Below are 23,764 nucleotides of genomic sequence, written 5' to 3'. Positions count from 1 at the left end.
AGGAAATTATAATCACACCAAAACGTATTAATGTAAGTGAATTATAACAGAGCAAACAGTTCTGTAATCGTAGTAGTGTTGTGCGTTATTTCTTTAACCCTTTAAGATTATATGGTGACTGACTGACAGGGCTTAGCAATGCGTGAAGCAAGCAAACACTACGTAGCTTTCAGTTATGATGAAAGCAGTTTCCATAATTATACTTTATTTATTAACAAAAATCTAAGGTTCTGCATACAATGACCTGACCTTATCTTGCTGGAGTTTATGGCCTTTCTTCTTTATTTCAGACATACTCGTTACATAAACGCACAAAAACACACTTTAACAGCATTTATTTGAGAGTGCACAAGAAACTCTGCGCTTGATCAGCGTATATTTGAGGGTGCGCAAATTTTGCAAACAGAGGAAATCGGCGCGCAAGCAAAGCGATTCACATGATCGTATTACACGAATGCGATCTCGAATTGTATTACTGTACTCATGACATTTGCCATTGAAAAACGCCATTGGTAGTTAGATGATCTGTTTAAAAGGCCTGTCACTGCAGCTGGAAAAAATCTTAGAAGAAACACTGCATTGGGTTTGCAAAATTTTTTTAAGGTAATTGGTTGCAAACCTTTTTATTTGACCCGAATTTAAACAAATTATGTTGAACATACCTAAACTTAATTGGTTTGTTTAAATTTAGCCCATAAATAAATTGATCGCAGCAATCTTGCAAACATTTTTTTCTGTGTAGTTCACTCGAAATTAACCGCTTTACGTATCCCCTTGCTCTTGAGTCCGCCAATACATTCCTATTTTTAGGAAAACATAAATGGAAATCAAATGTGTGATAAACAAATTGCGCATTGAGGAATTTTTTTTTTTTGTTTACAATCGTTTTATTATAACAATGAAATAATATGGCAAATACAAGCTGGATATTTATCTAATAGAATGATGATGATGATGATGATGTTTCCTCCGGGTGCTCTAGTGTCCCCCACATGTCCAAAGACATGCGGTACAGGTGAATTGGGTAGGCTAAAATTGTCCATAGTGTATGTGTGTGAATGTGTATGGATGTTTCCCAGTGATTGGTGGCAGCTGAAAGGGCATCCGCTGCGTAAAACATATGATGGAAAAGTTGGCGGTTCATTCCATTGTGGCAACCCCAGATTAATAAAGAGACTAAATGAATGAATTACTACTAATTTACTTATAATGTGAGCTGAAAATTCCATGTGTCGGCAGAGATGTACTTCTAATAGAAGTCAATATATTTTTATTTCATTGCCCTACAGTCTTTCGTTGTGATCCATAAATGTTATGTATTTGCTGGGAGACAAAGAAAGATAGAACTTAAATAGGTTTTTCCTATACATGATTTCTTTTTTTGTTAATTTCCTCCCAAATATACATGAGGTCACTAGATGTAAGTCACTTTTTTAAATTCAGTTGAACATTAAAGATTTTTTAGCTAAAATTGTGGTCCTTGATGCTTCATAACATGCAAGTTGACGGCTACTGGCACTTAAAAGAAACATCAAAAAGTGTGTGTATGTGTCTTCCTGTATGACACTTGCATGAGTGTGTGAACAGGTTGTGACCTCAGCGTAACCCTTCAGCTCTGTTTGCACTGATGCTCATTATTCCACTAGACGCGTCTCGGCAGCTGTTAGCCTGACCTCTTCAATAGACAGAGAGCTTGATGCCGCTTAGGGACTCTTTAGCTAAACATACACATACATACGCTTGAGTATTGATCTGAAGCACTGTTTGGGTGGTGGGGTGGAAGGGAAGGATGATACAAAAGAGGTGTCAAATAAATAAGCATGATAATGCGTTCTCCATATGCTTGTTTGATTCTTTTATGCTGATTTGATGCTTTTCCACTTTCTAAATTTCTGAAGCGAGTGAGCCGCCTACTGTCTATAAACTGGTGTTAAAATGATAATCACACACAAACAATTAAGCATAATACATGATTTCCTGCATAAATAATAAGTGATATATAACACATTTTAATTACACTGTTTACACAATTATTTGATAGATGTTTTTATAAATGTGTTAAAACTCTCGTGTTTATGTGTACAAGTCTAAAACCATGCAAACATTACTTTTTATTTATTTATTTAATTGTTATTTATTTATTTTTATTTATTTATTTATTCATTTTTATATATTTATTGATTGATTGATTAATTGATTGATTGAATTTAGATATTCAGTATATGCCTTAAGTTTTAAAATGTTTTCCTTGGGAGAGAAATGTTACAGATACTGGGCACAGATGAAACCTTTTATGAACGTATTCTCAGACTTTGAAATGCTATCAATTTGGCTGTTCATATCATAAATTTGTGTAAAAAAGCCCTCTTTGAGCTTCATGATCAACATTTTATGTAAAGCATTGAGACTTCATGAACTAATTCAATTCAGATTCAAACTGTACATTCAGCCTTTAATCAGTTTTTATATTGATTTGTTTTATATATATATATATATATATATATATATATATATATATATATATATATATATATATATATATATATATATATACAGTTTAAGTCAGAATTATTAGCCCCTCGTTGAAATTTTTTCTTATTTTTTAAATATTTCCCAAATGATGTTTAACAGAGCATGGACATTTTCACAGTATGTCTGATAATATTTTTTCTTATTTTTTGTTTAATTTTGGCTAGAATAAAAGCAGTTTTTTAACTTTTTAAAACCCATAAGGTCAAAATTATTAGCCCCTTTAAGCTATTTTTTTCTCAACCCAGAACGAACCATCATTATACAATAACTTGCCTAATTACCATAACCTGCCTAGTTAACCTAATTAACCTAGTTAAGCCATTAAATATGTGTGTGTGTATGTGTGTCTTTAAATTGAAGCTGTATAGAAGTGTCTTGAAAATATCTAGTAAAATATGATTTACTGTCATCATGGCAAAGATAAAATAAATCAGTTATTAGAAATGAGTTATTAAAACTATTATGTTTATAAATGTGTTGAAAAAATCTTCTCTCTCTTAAACAGAAATTGGGTTAAAAAAAAAAAAAAACAGGGGGTTTATTAATTCAGGGGAGCTAATAATTCTGGCTTCATCTGGATATGTCTGTGGGGCTGAGTGTAGACACAGATATCATGAACCAAATCGATTTAGATTTAAAATGTTAATTTAGTATTAGATTCAGTTTAGATATATAGTCAAGCCTGAAATAGTTCCTACCCCGGGAAAATTCTGACTTAAAGTTTTTGTTAAAATGTAAATAAACGTTGATAATTGTTCCCCCCCCCCCCCCCCCCCCCCCACAATGATGCTTCTTGTACATCATCTTATTATCTTTGAGAGAAGTTTTCTGGTCAAAACCAAAACGTGCTGGTTGACAAAGTAACTTTAAATCAGAATTTGCCAAGAGTAAGAATCATTTCAGGCTTGACTGTATATATTTAAGATTATTAGGTGCAGCAGTACATTTTCATTTAACTGGTTTATTGCTATACTTTTAAAGCAGGGGTGTCCAAACTCGGTCCTGGAGGGCCGGTGCCCTGCAGATTTTAGCTCCAACTTGCCGCAACACACCTGCAAGGATGTTTCTACAAAGCCTAGTAAGAGCTTGATTAGCTTGTCTAGGTGTGATTGATTGGGGTTGGAATACACTTTGCGGCACACTGGCGCTCCAGGACTGAGTTTGGACACCCCTGTTTTAAAGGATAACATTTTGAAATCTTGAAATAAAACAATTGTGACATGAAATGGGGGGTGGGATGCTTGCTTAGTGGTTAGCACGGTCACCTCATCGTTGGGGGCCAGTTGGCGTTTTTGTTGCCATTTTTGTATACATGCGGTATTGGTGAAATGAATCAACTAAATTGGCCATAGTGTATAAATGTGTGAGTGAATAACTGTGTATGAGTGTTTCCCAGTACTGGGTTGTGTCTAGAAGTACATCCGCTGCATAAAACGCATGCTAGAATAGTTGGTGGTTCGACTTCTGACATAGACTAAGCTGAAGAGAAATGAATGAACGAATGATTAGACATGAACACTGCGTGGTTCAAGCTGAGTTCATGCTTATTTTCTTCCAAAATATCATATAAACTTTTTTGTACAAGTGTAATCATACAAACTCGTGAGAGTTAGCCACTTAGTTGCTAGAACCAAAATAATATGTTTACATTTGCTAGTCAGACCTTTTGGAGTTTAAGAACCATTGTCTGTTCTTTAGATTTAAATAGATTACCCAACAATATCAAATCATCTTGGCACATCTTTGTCCAATAATACTGCTATGGTAGTCTGTTATCTAGATTTTGAAAGCACTCCTCAAGTCTTATGAACACTTCCGCTTTTAATGGTAAACAGACATTTTCCGCTTGGCTCCTCCTGCACTTGCTGTAAGGTGGTGTGAGAGGAGGACAGATTGAACCCGAGAGGGGGGGAGTGAAGTTGCCAGGCAGCGAGTGTGGAGACCCTGGACTATCGAAGCCAGGCACGCAGACAAGAGCCAGAAGATAAGCCGCCTGATAAAAGATAGAAAATAGCAGCAGATTTCAACTTTCCCACCATCCAAGATTCACGGGGAGGAGGGGCAGCTGAATCAACTACTTATTTCATCCATCCGTATCTGTCTTTCCCCACGAACAACTTGGAAGGCTATTGAGAAGACACACACACACACATATTCAATCTTAGCAATGGACATTTCACACAGAATGCACACACATCCAACGTCTATCCTGACCTTCAGCAGAAAAGGTTCCTCTGCATCACATGCCCATCCATTTACTGTTGTTTCTTTCACTCACCCCGTAGTTGTTTTTTTTCAATCATTCTCTCGTATAAATGCTTGCACACGCATGCCTCCTTTTTCTCTATTTGTGTAATTCTCACTCTGCAAACAAACACAAGCGCACATGTTTAGATATGAGCCCGCGTACGCACATGTGTGGTGTGTTTAGTCTATTTCTGCTGTTGAAGCGATGGGAGGAAGGTTGGAGGGGTGAAGCTGAAGTGTGTGGGATGAAGTAACAGTTGTGGGGTGTTTAGTGCTTGCTTTCATGAGGGGTATGCACATTTATTGGGATTGTTGGTTCTTGGCTTTCTCAGAGAGTGTTGTGATGTGGTACTGTCTGTTATTTTGCATATATGCAGCACTTTAGCATTAAAATGTGTGGGGTTGGTAGGAAAATAATAATAATTCGATCAATAATAACATGCAATCATGTTTTTTTTGTTTTATGTATTTATTTATTTTTTTTGGTGTTAAAAAAAATTCCCATATGAAGATGTTCCAAAACCATGGTACACATGTATGATGTGTGTTGCACATGTGATTTTTGACATCATTTCAGTTTTTTTTTTTTTTTTTGTAAGAGTATACAGCTTTTCAAGTAGTTTGAAGTATTAATCATAATTTTTGGATCACCGCGCCTGCAGTTATTTAATCAAAGACAGTACATTTAGTACTTAAGACAGTACAATTCTAAAATATTAATGAGAAGTAAAATTTTGAAATGAATTGATTTGAATTTTAAATCATATATAAACAATATTTTCAATATAAATATTTAGAAATAGCTAATTAATTATTTATTCATTAATTTTCCTTCGACTTAGGGGTTTATCAGGGGTCGCCACAGTGGAATAAACCGTCAACTATTTCAGCATATGTTTTACGCAGTGTATGCCCTTCCAGCCCCAACTTTCCCAAGTACTGGGAAAAACCTCATTCACACACACACTCGTACATTCCTTTATTCTCTTTTCAGCGTAGTCCCTTTATTAATCAGGGGTTGCCAAAGCCGAATGAACCGCCATCTATTCCAGCATATGTTTTACGCAGTGAAGGCCCTTTCAGCCGCGACCCAGTACTGGGAAACACCCATACACTCTCACATTTACACACACACTCATACACTACGGCCAATTTAGTTCATCCAATTCACCTATAGCGCATGTCTTTGGAGCACTCGGAGGAACCCATGTGAACACGAGATGAATATGCAAATGCAGCTGGGACTTGAACCAGCGACTTTCTTGCTGTGAGGCCACACTGCTACCCACTGAGCCACCGTGTCGCCAATTAATTAATTATTAAGGAATAAATACTAAAGATGAATATTTAGCATCATTACAGTTTTCAGGGTTCTTTCATAAATCATTTTATTTCCTGACTTGAAATTCTTATGAATTGTGAAAATTCTTCTACTATTCATTTATTTATTTTCTTTTCAGCTTAGTCCCTTTATAAATCAGGGGTCGCCACAGCGGAATGAACCGCCAACTTATCCAGCATATGGTTTACGCAGCGGATACCCAAAAATACATAAATGTCATACATTTTTCTACTAAATATTGGTAATTTATGTCTTTTTTTTGTCACTGAAAAATATACATTTCTCACAAAAAAATGTAAATGTGGATTAAAATCATAAGGATTATGACAATTATTTACTGAACACATTTAAGTTGTGCTCGGTTTAAAATATTTAATTGTTTTAACTTTTTTGTGTTATTATTATTTTTATTTTTTACTATTATTATTATTATTATTATTATATTATTATTATTATAAAATATATGTATAGGTCACAAAAATTCTTGATCAAAGATGTGGGGAACTCACCAGCATTATTTCCATCCATGTGAATATGAAACTTTCAAACGTCTGTCTTATGTAACAACCTGATATATCCAGCTTCAGTTTTTTTCCCCCGATATGAAGTTTATATACAAGCAGTGAGAGAAACACTGAGACCATATCAGCACATGTGCTCCAACAAGTAAAACAATCGTCAGACTTATTTTGTCTGGGCCTTTTTTTTACTCTCTACAGGAAGGCTCTGACAAATTGGTAAGAGCAGGTTAGCTGATCTGTGCTTGCAGGGGTAGTTTTTCTCTCAAAGGGGCATGAGAAATACCGCCAGACGCACCATTCATCTCTATGGCGACCTGGCTGGCTTGTAACCTTCCAGATATCGTTGCCGACAATCACACCTGCCCTACGAAGACACAAAGAACAATTTCCAGAGGAGGGGTAAAATCTGATCTCTCCCCTGTTCGGCGAATCCATCTCTTCTGTTTTTATTCCTCCTTTTTCTTTCTCTCTCATTCAGCCCTGCTATCGCCTCTCCTTGACCATTATCTGTCAGACGGCTCCTGCTCATTAAGGAGTTAATTTTCTCCTCTCTATCTCTGATTAGTATAGTTGAACCTAAAGCGCTGTGAATTCTTTAAATTTTTTCCCCTCCTTGTTATCAAAAAGGGGAATGGGGGGGATATTTAATCGTTTAAGTAGTCTTCCTGGGGAACTGCTGCCGCTGTTTCTTTTCTCTCCTTCCTTCTTCCCAGCAATGTAAAGAAATCCTGCCCAAGCCGCCCAGCTCAGTAATTCAGTTTTTAAAGCATGAAGAAGAAGAAGAAAAAGAAAAAAAAAAACGGTTTGATGAAATTCCACTATCAGCTCCGAACCAATATGCAAAATATCTCGCTGGAAATCAAATAGCTATTATGTTTTCATTTCCACGTCGGCGTATTTGCTTAATGAAGAGGAGACAGATCAGACCGGTAGAGTCTGCAGGAGGCGATAACCGGGAACGGCTCGCAGCTATCCAGTCAGAGAGAGAGAGAGAGAGGGAGAGAGAGAGAAAGAGGAGAGTAATGGGGAAAGGAAAGAGCTTGCACAAGCACAGAAAAGGTATACAGACAGTAGCGTGATGGAGGGATGCAAAAGGCAGAGTAGGAAGCGTAGAGAGTGAGAGAAGACGATAAGGAAATCGAGGGATGCCTTTAAAATGTGCCTCTTCGCAGTGTCCTGGGCTCGCGGCTGTTTGATGTTTGACAACCTGCTGACAAATCCGCGGCGAGGATCAGTCAGGCCCGTTTGAAGTGCTCCGATGCCCAGCGCACATGAATATCATCAGCACACATTATCACCTTACAATAATCAGCCATTATCATAAGTATTATAATCACTCACTCGTGTGATTTGACTGATGGAAATGAGAACAGTATCTCCGTGCGCTGTTTACTCTTTTTTATTTCATTATTAACGAGTCTCGTCAAGTATAACTCTATTATTTGTTCTTGCGAGCGTGAGCTGTCTTAAGAGTTTTTCCATTTAATTATTCTTCTTTGTTTAGGACGTCGTTCTTACACTTTATGTTCATGCTTTGGCAAGTGCAACAGATATTAAGTAAACATCGAGCATGGTCCTTCTGGCAGTGCTTTATTCATAAGCATATCTTGTTGTTCTCCTTCTTATTCTCCTTCTTGTTTTTAAAGAAAAATTGCAGATATTGTTTACCTACTCTCATATCTTTTAAAACTTGTATGACGTTCCTCTGTCAAAAGCAAAGGGAGTTATTTAAAGAAGTATAGTCAAACCTTTGTCCAAATACGTGGCATTATTTAGGCGATGACTTAAATGTTGGTCTATTTCTCACAAAAAACTATTGTTTTTGTTACTATTGTTACTATTGAACAGTATTGAGTTCAAATGTAAAATAAAACTGTATAGTATTCATTGCGATTAAAATAAAAATACAATTCGTCTTTGTTAAAGGTACAAGTTTGATGACTTGTGCACAAATAGTTTAAACTGGCTTGTTTTTATAGTCACATGCTGTAAAAATAAAACTGTTTACTGTAGTAGGGTTAAACTTAGTTATTTTTTATTGCTATTAAACTATTTTCTAGTTAATTCTAATCACAACTCAAAATTGCATATTCTGCATTGTGACTATTGCAAATACACACATTGCGATAACGATGCAGAAATGATATATTGTGCAGCCCTAATTCTGTGAGATATAAATTTTACAATTGTGAGGAAAAAAGATTCTGAACTGTGAAGATTCAGAATTGCATAAAACTCACTTTAAAAAAATATTGTAGCAATTCTGCAGAAAAAGTCTAAAATTAGAGAAATGGAGTAAAAATTTATGATTTACGAAGATTTTATGAAGAGTTTTAAATTTACTATTGTGAAAAACAGAAAAAAAAAATTGTGTAAAATTCTGAATTTCAAATAAACTCATTTTTAAAAACGGTGTTGGAATTATGTTGAAAAAGTCTGAAATAAGAGAAATAGAGTTAGAATTGATCAACTGAGCTAAGATATATATATATAAAAAAGATCGTATTTACAAAAAACAAATACACAGTTTCCTTCTGTTATTTGGTAGGGTTGCATTTATACCAGAAGTGAATTGGACCAGAGTTTGCGTGAACCGTTCCCCTCCTCTTAAGGCTCACCCAGGTGCGGTTCGTTGGTGCGCACCCGAGTCCAGAAGGCACACTCGCACTAGCTAAACGTACCGCACTGTGACGTCAAATGAACACTGGTGCGGACCTAAAGTGCTAGCATGAAAGCACCCTGAAAGAGGTGGTTTAGGGTACAGTTCGCACAAACTCTGGTCTGGTTCTCTTCTGGTATGAATGCAATTGTTTCAAATAACAACAGTACAACAAACTACTGTTTTCATAATGTTCAGTTGTGTGTGTTTGTGTGTGTGTGTGTGTGTGTGTGTGTGTGTGTGTGTGTGTGTGTGTGTGATTGTGTGTGTGTGTGTTTATAATATTCAGAAAGATGCAAATCACTTTCTGAATGTCCAAAACCAAGATATTCAGTTAAAGCAGAAAGACCGCAATGTGTGGACGTCTTCTTATGGTTGTCACCTAGCAACAGCCGTACACACAGCAGCAGCTCAATGACGCAAGCATACCGGGGTTCAGAAGGAAAAAGACAGTGTGAACAGAAACCAAACGAGAAGATGGCAGGCAGGGGGGGACAATCGAACTTGGGTACGGTCCAGACAATTGAATCGACTAAAAAAATCACCCTAAAAGTCCATGTGGGTATACCCTATTGCAAGAAATAAAGTTGCTATTCTGAAAAGTTTTGTTATTTTGTCCTTCACAAAAAAAGTATTGAAATTGTCTTTGTTGCTAAAGTTACTTCGTTCTCCTGGGTGAACACAGGAGTACTGTTCACTAGCTCATTACACACTGCATGCTGTGTTGGCAGAAACGGAGACGGCGTAAGTGTTGGCAGAGCTAGTGAAAGTCCACTCCTGTACAGCAGTGTGTGTCCGCAGAGCTTCTGCCAGTGGTGCTCAAGCCCTGAGGCTCAGCGCTTATCTGTGGCTCCATGCAACGCTGCTGACACCAGCCTCGTCCAGCACTCTCCACTGCCTCATCAATCATTTCAGCACATTTTCAGCTCGCTTTCAGATCAATAGTACTTTTACCTGGCTGTATGTCCACTTTATTCCGACGCCCCATCATGATGTCTTGCGTAAATAATAGAAGTCACTTCCTTTAAACTGCAAACCATCAATGAAAAACTGGGTGATGGGGTGTAATTATCTCGGTTTCCATCCACCTATTAATGGCTTAATAGAGTTGGCACAAATAGCCTAGTGGTTAAGTGTGCCGACATATAGTACTATGGTGCTCATGGCAACCTGAGTTCGATTCCCAGTTGGAGGTCCTTTGTTGACCCTTCCTCTCTCGCTGCTCCTAGTACTGTCCTGTCTGTAACCTCCACTGTCACATCGCAATTAAAGATAAAACCTTTAAAAAAAAGAAAGAAAAGAAATGCTTAATGGAAATGTTAAGATTTGCACACATTTAGAAACTTTTTATGTTTTTTTATGCAAACAACTGAGTAGAATAAACTGTTTATCCAATACGAAAAAAATAGCATGAACTACGATAGAAAAACATTTGCTAAATATATTCTAGCATGCGTTTAAAAAAAGCCATGCGATTTGGTTTTAACTGATCATGTGATAACAAAAATGAGCACAATGGGACAAATCAGTGGGCCGACCACATTGCACAACATCTGAAATGTGGTTTTGGTTCGTTCTAACATCCCTCAGCCAAAGTCCATCGACAAAGTGGTTTAGTTTTTTTACCTCCCAGAACTTTATTTACTTTAAAAAAATGTTATTTTTATTTTTATTTTTTGGTATAAAATAAAAATAAATTAAATGTATGAATTAAAAATAAATCCTTTGAGAAAAAAATTATTAAATAAAAAGAACTTTATTTACTTTAAATTGTAAATAATATTTTATGAACTGCTTTGCTCCCAAAGCGCATGTCTGTGGTGTGGTTTTGTTTTGAACATTGGGAGGGTTAAAAAGCGTGTGTTCTTGATGTATTTATTTGTTTTTAATATAAATCTTTTACAGGTAGCTATTGGAGAGTTGTAATTGCATGTGTTGAATATTGAGGGGGTGGTTTCTTCCCCCCCTAACCCACCCACAAACTACACCTCTGACATAAGTAATTTATTATGTAAAAACCCACAGTCTCCTACCTCCAAAAATTGCATTTTCTCTTTTAAATATATGGTGGCAGTTTATCAGGAAGTAATGGTTTTGTTCTCTTTAACTCTTTGATTGGAATTGTTTCTTTATTTGCTAATGTTTCATACAATATTCCAGTTTTTGCGCATAAATCAAATTTGAATCTTTGGATGGAAACATGGCTATTGTTCTCCTCACAGTCAAATAATAAAAAAGAAAAAGCTTGATGAACTTAGGAAATTAGTTTCAGCAGATCGTGAATAGCACCAAAAATTTGAGACCAGTTTTTCTGCAGAAATAATATGGATGTGTCAACACAATCTCACGGCATCTCGTAACTTTTTGATTTAGTGACTAATTTGTATGAAATTGTACAATCTCATTCGTACAATTTAGTGTGATTTGCTCATCACCCAATGTCAGTTGGGCTTAGGGCCGGGGTTGGATGCCATGCCTCCTTTTTAAAATCATACATTTTCGTACGACTAAATTAGCCACTAAACTGACGAAATGTAAAATACTTATGTTTTCTCGTGAGATCAGGCTGAACTTAAAAGAGCTTCGGTCACCACATTTATGTTTTGTCACAATAAAACACAGCATGTTATTCTTATTATGGATAAAAATAAAGCGCAATGACAAACTTACCTCACACACAATTTTACTATGTATTTGTTATATTTGTAATGCATTTGCATTGATTTGTTTTAGTTCATTTAAATGGATGTTTCCCAAACATGACGTGCAACCGATAATTTGGAACATGGTTGTCATGTGCGAAAATAGGAGGATAATATTTAGTCCTTAGATCAGTTTAAAACACATTTGAGCAAATTATGAAAGTCCTTTTGATTCCTGCGGTATGCTTTTTTTTCCCCAAGTGCCTGGTATCCAGGTTAACCCTTGGATCCAGCCAATTAATATTGCTGAAAGTGTTTTAATGCCCTTGGCTCTGATCAATGTGTGAAGCCACTTGTGCTTGAAATTACAAGTCAGGTACTTCCTTTTAAACAGACACACACACATTCTCACACAGGCCTCTTTCACTGTTCTCCTCGAAGTATCTTTCTTTACAAGTCCCTGATCTCCAGATACAAGCGGTGTTGCTTTTTTTCTGCTGTGTTTGGGCTGTTTGGTAATGTGGTGATTAACGTGAGGGTGAGGAAGTTTGTTCGTTTAATCAGAGCTCAGGTTTGATGTGTTGTCTCTCGGTTTAATCACCGGCGTTAAGCACACTGGTTTGATGTGGACGGGGCTGCTTAATAAAGCACTATCTCCACCGCCTTCATCAGCTTTCTCACTTTGTTCTGCCTCTTCGAGTGGCAGTTTCGACTCAAAAGTGTGTCTTTGAGTTTGTCTTCTTTCTTTTGCTTTGCATAATAGACGAAATAAGAGTTTTTTATATTAGTTTTAACAAGGATAAGAAGCTGAAAATGAGAATTTTTATAATAATTTAAATCTTGAATTATTACTATTATTTTATAAGTGATGAAGATAACAATACTGTTTTGATACAGATTTTCTTTGGATGTCAATTATAGAAGATGTTATTCAGTGTAAGAATAGTTAATATACCAGAGGATAAAGTTTAAAAGTCGTTTTACTGTGTCTATATTTTTAAAACCACTATTATATTGAGATATAATATAATGTTGTATGCTTGCTTATTGTTTATAAATGCACTAAATTTATATGTACAGGTCAGAATGTTTACATACAAGTATATGTTCTAGCGCAAGATTATTTCACTCATGTTTTGACATTTAAAATCACATAATTTTTTTTAATGTTCAATTTTGAGCAGCGTAAATAAAAACCTTATTATTTACACCTTTTTTTCTGATTTCTATGTCAAATAAAGTCATTTTAAATTGTCGAGAACCCTTTTTCTGTGTTCAGTTCTGTGAAAGATGCACATTATTCCTTGTGTAAGATTAAGAGGGAGAGCAGAAACTTTTTCCGCGCCATTTGATGTCAGCAAGCAGTGATGCGGCGATTTATTCATTTAACCCGAGCAGTAATAGGAAAGAAAATCATAATTCAGACTTACATTTAAACACGAAATGTAATTGGAATTTTAAACAGAGGGGCCCCTTTGTACAATTATGATTAAAGGGAAATTAATTGTATGAAAATGTCGCCACAGATATAGAAAATTAGATCTAGCAAGGCCCGGACTACATTCTAAAAATATGGCATATGGGATCGATCTTTTTTTACTTTTCTCTCTCTCACGTCCTTTATTGCTAAGGTCCAAATCTAAGTGTGTTAATTTTATCTGAAATTACAGTGAACCATGCAGGCGTGGAAGTCGAAATTAGCCTAAAGATGTTTCATTTACAAAGACAGAAACACTTTGTCAGGGAGCGATTGTTTCCGAGCATTATCTCCGCCTCGTTTTAATTGCTTTGGAAGTGAAATTAACAGAATTAGAAAAATTGCCTTTGCCTTTTTCTACAAGGCTCTTTATTCACGGGTATTGTTGTGTGCTTTGTATAGATTATAGGCCTCTTTGTTCTAGGAAGTGTAAATATATACGCCTCCAGTCACGGCTTTAGCTCCGAACAATCCCCTCTCTGTTCATCACAACTTAATGAAAATTAATTTATAATAAAAAAATACTGTGGTAAAATCCGATTTTCCAACCCCTGGTAATTTTGCTTTAGATGCAGATGCACAAAATAATGTGGGTGTCCTGGTCGAGTGAAAATGTGCTTTGGTGAGTTTGTGAGATTCTCCTCAACACGCTGTCTTATTGCTAATCTTAAACCTCATTAGAATAACAATACGGGGTTAAATTAACATGCAAACCGTTGTGGTGTCCACTACAGCAGCGCTCCGCTGGCACATATTGCATTTTAATATTCTTAGAGAGGCCTTTTATTGCAGGTCTTATATTAATTAATTCATACAAAATCGAATTTCTGTTAATAAATATAAATACCATCCCAATCTGGAAAGATCAACTAATTAAATAAGCATTTTTAAATGCAGCAAATGGTTGGTTATCTCATTACGGTTAGAAAATGTAAGGTTTTTGTTCAACCGCTGCCAGCTGGGAGTGTATTGAGTTGTGCAAATTACTTAATCACCTTGGTCAGTGATACAACACGCACACCGAGTTCATTTACGTCCTTGTGGTCTGAAGCTCTGGGATTTCCAACCAATTAAAGCTGTAAAAGGCTTGTAGGTTTGAAATGAATCAGAATTTCTTCCTTAATCATGTACTTTATCACTTTTTTATTTACAGAAAGCCCTACTTCCTTTAAGACATTAGCAGGGTATATTCACATTATCTAAAGCCTCTCAATCGAGGCTTTGCTGTGATACGGGATCTTTTAAAAGGCTTTTCAACGTCGGATGTCTTTTGTTTTATATTGCTCCTCTTTTTATGACCCCTCTTTCTCTGTGTTTTTTTCTCCTGCAGGCTCTATTGGGGATCTTAATGGAGGTGAGGATCCATCTGATGATGTCAGCATGTCGGGAGAAGAGGGCGGAGCTTCAGATCAGGAAGACTCTGCCGAATGTGACGGTTCAAGTCCACATTCGTTTACACCGCTTTATAATGAAGGTGAAATGATGCTTTCTTAAACCGCTGTCATGTGAAAAGCATCAGAAGCTGCCTAAATGTTGAATACAGACCTTTTAGGGTCTGATTAACCATCATTGTTTTGTGATGAAACGGATTTGGCACTGATGTCTATTGATAATAGTGACTGAAAATTAATAATAATAAATAAATAATAATAAAATGGGTTCATTTTGACGTATAATTTTAAAGAAAACATTTCAGATGTACTCACTCACTCTTATGTTGTTCTAAGCTTGTTTAAGCTTATATTTTAATACCACTTGGGTGTAAGGGCCATTTTTGATTAACTAATGGCTTATCACATAACTATTAATATATTGGTTTTTATTTATGAAGTACATTTTCTGCATGATTTTATTCTACATTCCTAATCCTACCCAATACCTAAACCTAACTACTATCTTAATAGCTGTTAATAAGCAGCAAATTAGGAGTTTAGTGTGGAAAAAGTCAATGGGTAATGGTTTGTTAATAGTGAAAATTCAATTTAATTCAAATCAATTCAATTAAACCAACTTTCCCTCAGGGGTTAGAAAGTTGTCTTTAAACATAGACTTAAACACAACAGCAAAATACAAACACAATTACACAATTATTTTAAAAATCCTATTTAAAAAATCCTATTTAAAAAACAATGGGAATAAATGTCTTCCTGTACTTAGCATGTTTTGCTAAAGGGCCATTATACCATCTGCCAGACTTAAACTTACAGTAACTCAAACATAACGTAGCTTAAAAGTTGTACTCTAAAATAATGTAAATACAGCTTTAGGTAATGTTCAATATGAACTATGATTGTTTTAAAAATTGTGTGAAGTTTTATTATAATATTCATTTAAAAAGCACATCGGTTGGGTATGACAGAAGTATAAATAATGAATAATTCACCAGATGAGATGAAAAGCTTAGATAAATCATGATTCCTCTGAAGAGAGCCTATGGTGACTTAAGAATAGATTGTATTAATAATCTGTTTAGTACTTGGAAGTTTTATGCATTATCTTTTATTGACATATAGATATATTTCATTGCCAGATAAAGTCAAATAATTTAGCTTTTGAGCTCATGGATATAAATGGTGGACTTTTTTTTCCAGCCGTAAGATATTTAAGTCACATTCATAGTTACGATTTCTGTTTTTCCTCTCTCTTTTTAATTTAATCTGTAAAATTCCTGTTCTTGTGAAATTGGGGACTGAGGAGATAAGAGACGGTTCGTTGGCTGCTTTTGATAAACGCATGGAAATTCTGTCAGGTGCTAATCGTGACTAGTTTAGAGATTGTCCTGTTTTGTTTGCATCTGCATATCCGTTTGAACATGCGAGTATGTTGCATCGCAAGTTCGCATTGGTGATGATATTTGTCATCGTACTATTTTCCGCTGAAAAGAGGGTCTACATTAACCAGTTTCTTTAGCTCCTTTTTTTCCCCTCTATCAATCTCTCGCCTCCACCCCTCGGGGCTCCACTGTTGCCCGGTGCTGCTATTATCAGCCTCTGTAAATCAGCCGTGTTTGACGAACCTGCTCTTTCAACCTGCGATCAATACCAGGTCTTTATCAGGCCAGCAGTGGCTAATAAAGGCAAGCTCCCTTATCCACCATCTGGGAGAGAAAGAGACAGGCGATAACCAACTGATAACTGCTTCAGAAAAACACTCAACCAGTCACAGGACACACAGTGCCGATAACCACCTGTAAAACATAAATATCAACGAAAATACCAGCTTTTAATAATCATTAATGGCAACGCAACCTCTGGTGTCCATCTAAGCGAGTGAGTCTAAAGCAATCCTTACGATCTGATGGTTCTCGTCCATATCAGCAGAGGAGCTGATTAAATTTAAGCAAAGATGGCTTCGGGTTTCAGAACACCTTTTTTATATCTTAAGTCGAGTGAGTAGATTTGATCACTGGCTTGATCCATCTTATAGTTTTGCAGAAGGTGGAATGGAGAACTGGTGGGAAACATCTTGAAGACTGTTAACATTTGGTGTTAAGATGCACTTTTGTCAGTCTGATTACTAGTGCACAACATTAAACACTGGTGTAAACAAGGTCTTACACTTTTAAGCTTGTCCACTTTCAGTGAAATACAGTGGATTTGACTGGATTGCTTTCCATAGTGTAAACACTTGTGATCAAATGCTTTCGAACAGCCATGAACAACAGCGTTTGTGTTGGGGTGGTTATCAGGGCTGCATGAATACAATTTCACCAGATGACTTAAATAGCTTTTGGTAAGAATTCACATACAGAAATTAAATAATCAAATGTAAAATAGCACAGCATAAATAAATAATAATAAAATGAATTAATTTTGGGGTATAATTTAAAACAGGGGTGTCAAACTCAATTCCTGGAGTGCTGAAGCCCTGCACAGTTTAGTTCCAACCCTGCTCCAACACACTTACCTGTAGGTTTCAAACAAGCCTGAAGGACTCAATTAGTTTGATCAGATGTGTTTAATTAGGGTTGGAACTAAACTGTGCAGAGCTGACACCTGTGATTTAAAAGAAAACAATTCAGATGTACTCACTCACTCTCATGTTGTACTAAACTTGTTTAAGCTTCTGTTTTAATACCACTTTGGTTTAAGGGCCAGTTCTCATTATTAACTAATGGCTTATTACATTTCTATTAATATTGCCTTTTATTTAAGAAGTACATATTCTGCATGATTTTATTCTACATTCCTAATTTATACCTAATACCTCCTAAACCTATGTATTTTTTTTTTACATCAGTACAAATGATAACTTTTACATATGTGTACTTTTTTCCTTTTAATCACTAACTTGTAGCATCATGTTACTATTATATGTATAAGAGAACAAAAAAGAAAACAGAAAAAAAGTCGGGGGAAGGGGTTGATTTCAAATTTTGACTTGATTATCAGTTTATCATTTAAAATACTTTGCAAATGTAGAATCCATATTTCAATATAAATGACTGTCCTCAGCTTTATTAATGAAATACCCATTTACATCAGAGTTCAGATCATTGTTTTGTTACTTTTATTTGAGTAACAAACACTAGAATAAGAATAAGAATACATACAGTATCCACATTCAGTGCACAAGTTGCATGATGTTACAAAAACTAATATACTGTTTGAGTTTATAGTGAGTTTTGTTGTTCTGTTTAGTCATGTCATACTATTCACTTCTGGTGTAAAGTATTTTTTTTTTGTGGCATCATCTTTACCATCATTGGCGTAACTCAAAAGATGTCAACACCTTTAGGACAAGAGGTGAAGTACTGATGATACTTTGAAGATCTAATAAAATATCTATAAAATACGAAGAACAAATATACAGTAGTTTTACTGAGCATTAATATTCTATACATAATAACAGTATTGCTGTTAAAGCATGCCAGCCAGACGACAATAAGTTTGGGTTTTAAGGTGAAAAAATGTAAAAACGCACTGCATTCGTTTGTCATTCCTGATTCTAACATGAACCCACAGTTATGTAATTTTGAAGCTATTGTGTAGAACTAAAGCTGCTGCTTTCAATATAATTTCCATTGTCATCTTTTGTGATCATATATAATAGTATATACTGTACACTACACATAGAACATCCCCTCAGGAAATCAAGAAAGTGGTTGCAATTAGACAAAAGTGGCTCATCAAAACACACATTTTGCTTAGTCAGATGACATTTGGTGTAAATAGTTGATTTAGCCTGAAAAACATCTATGCCATCTTGCAATAAATGGTGATACAGTTGAACCCTGTGCACCTAACAAGAAAAGAACTTGACCCTGCCATGATGATCTGTTTGGGAGAAAGAACCCACAGAAAAATTGACACAAAAAAATGAGGCCAGCCAGGATGAATGGAGCAAGTTGGGTGACTTTGCCCTCCAGGTGTGACAAGGGAAGTTGCTGTTATCAGATGAAAGGAGGTTGTTGGGTTGGCGACAAGGTGTGTGTCTGTATGTGTGTGTGTGTTTGCATGTGCCGGTAGACCAAGGAGTCTGCCGAGGAGCCAGGATGATGGCAGCTCCATCCACCCCGCCCTCTTTTCCTGATACCTGCCGTCTCCGCTCAGATGATATGGGAGATTATATTGATAATATTAAATGCAATAACTGTGGCTCCAGCTCCTCTCCCCACGCTGAGCGCTGCAGGATAAAATCAATGTGCCATTCAACGTGATTTATAGCTGAAAATAATAGGCCTTCTTAGGCAGGGAGGGAGGCACGTCATGGGACGGCATGCACGCACCCGGGACAGGCTGAGAATGGCGGTTGGGCCTGGGTGCAATCTGACGAGAAAGGGTGTGGGTGATTTATTTAATGATGAAGATCTAATCTGCAACCTGTTGCATTAATAACAGCAGCTCCGACTGCGTCACGCGGATGGACATTTATGGCTGGTATCGATCGGCTGCTATCGCTGTTTATCGCCACGGGAATGCAAGGGTAAACATGCCCTTTGTGCACCGCAGATGAGCTGTAATAGATGTGGGGTGAAGGGGAGGGAGTTTGGGGAAGGGGAGAAGACCAAAAGTGGAGTGTGGGAGAGGAGAGGACAAGAAGTCCTGTCAGCTTTCACGTCACAATGGCAGAGGCTGAGTCTGCTATCAAGTAAGGTGATCAAAGAGAATCACTAATCACTGGCATCAATACCTAGGAGATCAGTACTGTCTTTCACACTGATGAAAAGATCAGCTTTAAAGGAAGACGCTGGCCATCTGTTAGCAAGAGTTTCCAGTTCTTGCTTGATAAATCAAAAGGGCTCGGGTTGGGTGTATGTGGAGATGCTGTGTTCCTAAATTACACAGGCCTCTCTGTCTGCTGCCTTTGATCAGCAGAGCGAGATCATAGGACTCATTTGTTGGATATTAGTGGGAGTTTATATATTTATGAGATATACATAATACTGTTAATATATTTTCAAAATGTAACCAATTTTTTAAAACTAAAAATGAAATAATTATTAATATATCTAATCTAAATTTAAACTAAATTTGTATAAATGTATTTACCCCAAAAACATTTCATATGACCTTTTGTTTTTTTGTTTTGCCCCCCTGTTTATTTTTTTCCCCTAATTTCTGTTTATCGGAGAGAAGATTTCTTCAACACATTTCTAAACATAATAGTTTTAATAACTATTTTCTAATAACCGATTTATTTTATCTTTGCCATGATGACAGTAAACAATATTTGACTAGATATTTTTCAAGACACTTCTATACAGCTTAAAGTGACATTTAAAGGCTTAACTAGGTTAATTAGGTTAACTAGGTAGGTTAGGGTAATTGTCATTATATAATGATGGTTTGTTCTGTAGACTATCGAAAAAAAAAAGGTTTAAAGGGGCTAACCCATTAATAAAATAAAATGGGTTTTAAAAATTTAAAAACTGCTTTTATTCTAGCCGAAATAAAACAAATAAGACTTTCTCCAGAAGAAAAAAAATATTATCAGACATACTGTAAAAAATTCCTTGCTCTGTTAAACATAATTTGGAAAATATTTAAAAAAGAAAAAAAAATTCAAAGGGGGGCTAATTCTGACTTCAACTGTATATAATATGATTATTACATAAAAAATAAACCCATTTTCTAAAACTGAAACTAAAAAGTAAGAAATATTAATAACAATATATTGAATCTAAATTGAAACTAAATATTTATACTAAATTTATTCAGCAAATATTATTAGATTGTCTTAAGTTGTAGTAAAGGCATTTGGAGTTTTACAAAAAATACTGTTTAATAAAATTATGGCTTTAATATTCTGTTCATCAAACAAAATTTGAATCTTAAATGTATATATTTTTAATTGTCATATTAGGAAGATTTCTGAAGGATCATGCGACACTGAAACCTACAGTAATAATGCTGAAAACCTCAGTGAGCTTGCTGGCTCAGTTGGTGTTTCTGTGTGGAGTTTGCATGTTATCTCCGTATTTGCGTGGGTTTCCTCCGGGCTCTCTGGTTTTCCCCACAAGTTCAAAGACATGCGCTATAGGTGAATTGGGTAAGCTAAATTGTCCGTAGTGTATGTGTGTGAATGAGTGTGTATGGATGTTTTCCAGTGATTGGCTGCAGCTAGAAGGTTGTCCGATGTGTAAAACATATGCTGGATAAATTGGCGGTTCATCCCATTGTGGCGACCCCAGATTAATAAAGGGACAAAGCCAAAAAGAATGAATGAATGAATGAACGAATCACCAGAAAATATTTTTTGTTTAAATTTAATGTAAAAAAATGCCATTTGAACAGTGAAATTAGATATAAAATAACACTCATAATCATTTATTAAATGAATAACATTTTTGTTGTAATATTCATTCATTCATTCATTCATTTTCTTTTTGGCTTAGTCCCTTTATTAATCCGGGGTCGCCACAGCGGAATGAACCGCCAACTTATCCAGCACATGTTTTTACGAAGCGGATGCCTTCCAGCCGCAACCCATCTCTGGGAAATGTTGTAATATTATTTTTGTGTAAAAAAGGAGAGCTTTTACATAAAGGAGTGCCAAATACAATATCAAATATTCTCTCAGTTTCACACACCTTTGGCAGCAGTGAGAGAAGTTAATGAAAAAAGTCTTAACTGCATTTAGCGATTAAACAAACAAAGGATACAATACAATTAGCTGATCAGTATCTTAATAAACTGTCAAAGAGTGACCACAAATCTCAATGTAAGTGCATCATTAATTTTGCAATGACTGACTGAATAGTTGCGTCAGAAATGGCACACTATACACTATGCACTATGTACTTATGCACTTACATACTCAAAAGCATAATATATGTATGTAGTGTCGTCTTAAATTGAACACTAATGTTTTTTTATACTAAGCGGACAGTTGATGGGTGCCAAATTAGTGAAATAAATGACAAAACTACCAAATAATACCTGTGATGAGTATAATTGCATTCACCATCAGGAGGCACTATTATCACTCTCATAGGAGAACTTTGCTTTCACAATCCAAAATAAACAAACTAATCCAACATATGCGCCAGATAGCTCCGCCCCTTCCTCTATGTTAGCAAAGCTGTTGTCATTGAGTGCATGAAGTGTCCAACAATCCACACTTAATTTAACAGTTGAATAAGTGCATCATCTGGGTATTTAAAGTGCACTTTTTCAGTGTGAATGCACTACTTACACTATTTATATTACACAAAGGTGTAGAGTAGTGCATAAGTATGCGATTTGGGACGCACCTATAGACTGTTATTTATTTAATGTCTTCTTAGCAAATAAATGGATACATATTTTATATACTTTAGTCGTCGTTATATAAACATTTTTGAGCTGCAACTGACCAATCAGGAACAGTATTTCAAACATCCAGATCACACATACATACATGCTGTACAGTAAATTCAGGTTGATTTCACAACAAGCCCATTAAGGATGTCAGATTTTTAGTTTTTTTTTTGGACATTAGTTGAAACGTTAAATTTCATGTGAACCATAAGTTGCTAAAACTTTTTTTCAATATGTTGATGTATGTGTTCTCCCCGCGTTCGCGTGGGTTTCCTCCGAGTGCTCCAGTTCCCCCACAGTCTAAAGACATGCGGTACAGGTGAATTGGGCCGGCTAAATTTTCCGTAGTGTATGTGTGTGAATGAGTATGTGTGGATGTTTCCTAGAGATGGGTTGCAGCTGGAAGGGCATAAAGCGTAAAGCATATGCTGGATAAGTTGGTGGTTCATTCCGCTGTGGTGACCCCGGATTAATAAAGGGACTAAGCCGAAAAGAAAATGAATGAATGTTGATGTACTTGGAATATTAAGTAGGAGGTGGGATCATTCAATCATAGCAAACTGTTAGAGGAGGCGTGGTTAAGACTGATGTGGCTGAAGTATTCCGCCACTCTAAATGCTGAGGCATCTGATCAGACTTTGATTGAAACAAACTTTTTTCCTCCACGGATTATTTGTTCACCGAACAAATAACACAATGTGCACTTGCAAAATAAACATTGTCAACCTTGACTTTTAATTTTTACTCTGGCTGTCCACAGAGCCAAGAACGCACGAGTCTCTGGCAATGGCAGACGAGGGCGAGGAAGATGAGAAAGGACTGAAGCGCTGCACAGAAGATGAAGAGGAGGAAGAGGTGGACAGGGAAGGGGAACCCCAGTGGAACGGCCCAGGTCAGTCTCTATCTGTGTCTCCTTCAGGGGTGTTTAACTGAACCATGAGTCACTGGATTCTCAGGAAGGGCCAGTCGTAGTCATACTGTCAGCCGGGCGGCCACAAAACAATATAGGCCACGACTTTATCATGCTCCACACGCAAAACAGAAATGATCCAATCTGAGCTGCCTGTAAATTTGGAGAGTGTACTGTAAGTCATCAGTGGAGCTGGCCTTCTGTATGGCTCCCAACAATTAGTCACTTTTTCTGGTTCAACACAGTTCAGTGACATCACACTTGCATCACGTCTGAGAATTCAGCCAGTTCAGATAAACTTTCAAACGAGCCTCATTAAACATTGCTTTACCTCCAGGGTTAAATCAGAGAGTTATCATGACTGTTGACTCGAAAAATAGAAAACTTACTTTTATTGAACGCACAACATCTCTAATATTCTCTGTGAGAGATGGGACTGATTTGTAGGAAGATAACTAGTGCAAATTAAATTGTACTTGGCTTCTTTTTACCTGTTGGTCCCTTGATTGTTAATACAGTATTTGAGGTGCTAAGCAGCTGACAACCGAATAGAACATGGACATTAGGAGTAAATTTTAATTGTTATGCTTGCCATACATGGGTAATAATTAAGTTGAATTTATAGAAGATTGGGCATAAAAATGTTTATATATTAATTTTTATAATGGTTGTAATTGTATAGTTCTATATTAT

General features: G+C 36.2%; 1 protein-coding gene across 1 annotated transcript in view; it reads left to right on the top strand.

Annotated features, from left to right (window-relative positions):
- Positions 1-23,764, top strand: part of zfpm1 (zinc finger protein, FOG family member 1) — a 128,545-nt gene that overhangs the window by 43,650 nt on the left and 61,131 nt on the right. The window contains 2 exon segments of the mRNA NM_001039460.2: positions 14,751-14,894; positions 22,922-23,053. Coding sequence (NP_001034549.1) covers positions 14,751-14,894; positions 22,922-23,053 — 276 coding nt within the window.

Source organism: Danio rerio, chromosome 18, assembly GCF_049306965.1.
Source record: "Danio rerio strain Tuebingen ecotype United States chromosome 18, GRCz12tu, whole genome shotgun sequence".
In the NCBI taxonomy this organism is placed as follows: domain Eukaryota; kingdom Metazoa; phylum Chordata; class Actinopteri; order Cypriniformes; family Danionidae; genus Danio; species Danio rerio.
This window is presented reverse-complemented; position numbering and strand designations above follow the sequence as displayed.